Source organism: Octopus bimaculoides, chromosome 16 (genome assembly GCF_046866305.1).
Source record: "Octopus bimaculoides isolate indiv1 chromosome 16, ASM4686630v1, whole genome shotgun sequence".
Lineage (NCBI taxonomy): Eukaryota > Metazoa > Mollusca > Cephalopoda > Octopoda > Octopodidae > Octopus > Octopus bimaculoides.
Window position 1 is genome coordinate 5,024,668 of NC_142943.1, and position 2,500 is coordinate 5,027,167.

General features: G+C 48.4%; 1 protein-coding gene across 1 annotated transcript in view; it reads left to right on the top strand.

Moving 5' to 3' along the window:
* Positions 1-45: 45 nt before the first annotated feature.
* The window catches only part of LOC106872216 (uncharacterized), a 39,367-nt gene continuing 36,912 nt past the window's right edge, over positions 46-2,500 (top strand). Inside the window, exon 1 of the mRNA XM_052974068.2 lies at positions 46-2,500. This exon is cut by the window's right edge and continues 186 nt beyond it. Coding sequence (XP_052830028.1) covers positions 88-2,500 — 2,413 coding nt within the window. The 5' untranslated portion in view covers positions 46-87.

Genomic DNA, 2,500 nt, shown 5'->3' on the forward strand with positions numbered 1-2,500 from the left:
CCTCCTCCTCCTCCTCCTCCTACCCTCTTTCTCTCACCCTCACCAAACCTCACTTGTTTCACAACAACCACACAACTCAGAAACACTATGCCGGATGAGGACGACGAAAACAGGAGCAGCGGTAGCCTAGCGAAGCTGGTTCGATCTTCGGCAGGTGGCTATTTCACCAAAGCTCACGCCGCACATATCCACCACACATACTACCCCTATACATCTTATATATCGTACCCTTATTCATATACCTATTCTTATACCTACCCGTATTTTCCCTATCCTTCTTCTTCTTCTTCTTCTTCTTCTTCTTCTTCTTCTGCTAATTCTTCGTCTTCCTTCACTGCTTACCAAAACAATCTGATCCCTTTGGCGGCGACCTATCACCATCACCACCACCACCACCAACCTATCCACCTGGAATTACCCCCGAACAATCACAGCATCATCAACATCAACAGCATGAAGACCGCCGCTATGCTTCAACTCGCCGCTTGTGATTCCGACACTAATGTTCACCTGAACCGTGACGACCCGACTTACGGTGCCAGTCCGTATTCCGAAGACCCCGACCCGCGTTTGAGCCCCACGGTGGGGAAGAAGGCGATGGAGGTTGCGAACGATTCTGATTTCTTCGACGGTTGTGAGAAGATGAATTGTGAGGATGAAGAACAAGGGAAAGAAGAAGGGAAAGAAGAAGAAGGCGAAGAAGAAGGAAGAAGAAGAGAAGGAGAAGGTGTTGAAGAAGAAAAAGAAGATTGTCAGGTGGACAGTGACTTCGAAGGAAAAAGTAGTAGCGGCACTCCATGTGACTATCACGTCGATAATAGTGACTACGATAACGAAAGACAGGACGAAGAGGAGGTGACCAAGCGCAGTCTGTGTGGCCGTCAAGTGGAGGAGGAGGAGACTACGGAAAGTAATGCTGCTGCACGTGATAGTGGTGAGGTCAAGGCTCTGGACACCAGTGCCACAGACAACAACACCACCAACAACAACACTGATATGAACACCGATACAACAACAACCACAAACACAGTAAAATCGTTACAACACAACAACAGCGGCCACCATGACCACCACCACCGACAACCCCATCGTCTTGTGTTGTCTGTCAACAACAAAAACAATAACAACGTTATGCATAATTTTCGCCGCCAGCATCGCCATCGCTATCATCATCATCATCATCATCATCTTCACAATCATCATCATCATCGTCGTTATAGTTATCTCACTTCCGGTCATGTTCCGCCCCATCCTCATCCCCGTCATCTCCTTCATCACATAAGTCCCATCGTCCAACGACAGCAGCAACAACAACAACAACGGCATCGTCATCATCATTCTCTTTCCGCGCATCCTCCGCATCATCGTAACCATCATCAGCATCATCATCAGCAGCAGCATCATGCTCGTCGTCATCGCCAGCAGAATTACCGCCTCGGCGGCGGCGGCGGCGGCGGCAGCGGCCAATCACAGCGACATGACTACAACGACGACGGCGGCGACGCAGACGACACAGACTGCAGCATCGGCGTCGGCGGCAGCGACGACTACAACAACAACAACAACAACAAAAACAACAGCAGCAGCAACAATACCGACAGCAGTAGCAGCTGTAGTAGCAGCAGCAGCAGCAGCGGCGGCGGCGGCGGCAGAGACGTTGTCGGCATCCGTAAGTTAGTTGTGGGAGACGCAGATGAGATGAGGTCCGTAAACGGAGGAGGCGGAGGTGCGGGCGGAGGAGAGGACGTGATGGCTAAAGGCGACGGCAATAGCCATCGACTGCTAACGCCACCGCCAGTAGTTGACCGTCACAAACACCACCACCACCACCACCACCACCACCACAATCACAGCAACACTGGCGCCAATACAAACATCAGTACGGCTACTACAAACGCTGAAATCACGAAAAGGTTCACCAACTTTTTAATTGCAGACATTCTTAAACCGGAATTTGGTCAAAATTTTAAAGGATTTGACAGGAAACACAGCAAGAACAACAAGAACAACAACGAAGGCGACAACAATGGCAATTACAAGAATCATTTCAGAAAATCTGAGGACAATTTCATTGCTTCCATCAAACAGGTGCAAGGTTCGATCCACCGTAAAACCAAAGACAATTGCTATGCTTGCTATAACGGGTTCGAAACCGCGTCTCAGTTATCGGAAAAGTCTAAAAAAGATGACTGCGAAATCACACCTTCTCCATCGTTACCACCACCACCGTCATCATCATCATCGTCATCATCGTCATCATCGTTATTGTTATCTTCGTCTTCGTTGTCATCGTTGTCTTTATTATCGTCATCGTTTCATTCGTTTTCGTCGTCGCTGTCGTCATCATCGTCATCATCATCGTCATCATCATCGTCGTCGTCATCATCATCATCTTTGTCATCATCACCACCAACATCATCATCATTATTTACAGAACCCTCTTCAACAGGACTCGGAACTTCTACAGAATCTTTACAACTTCACAAAAACAGAGAATTCA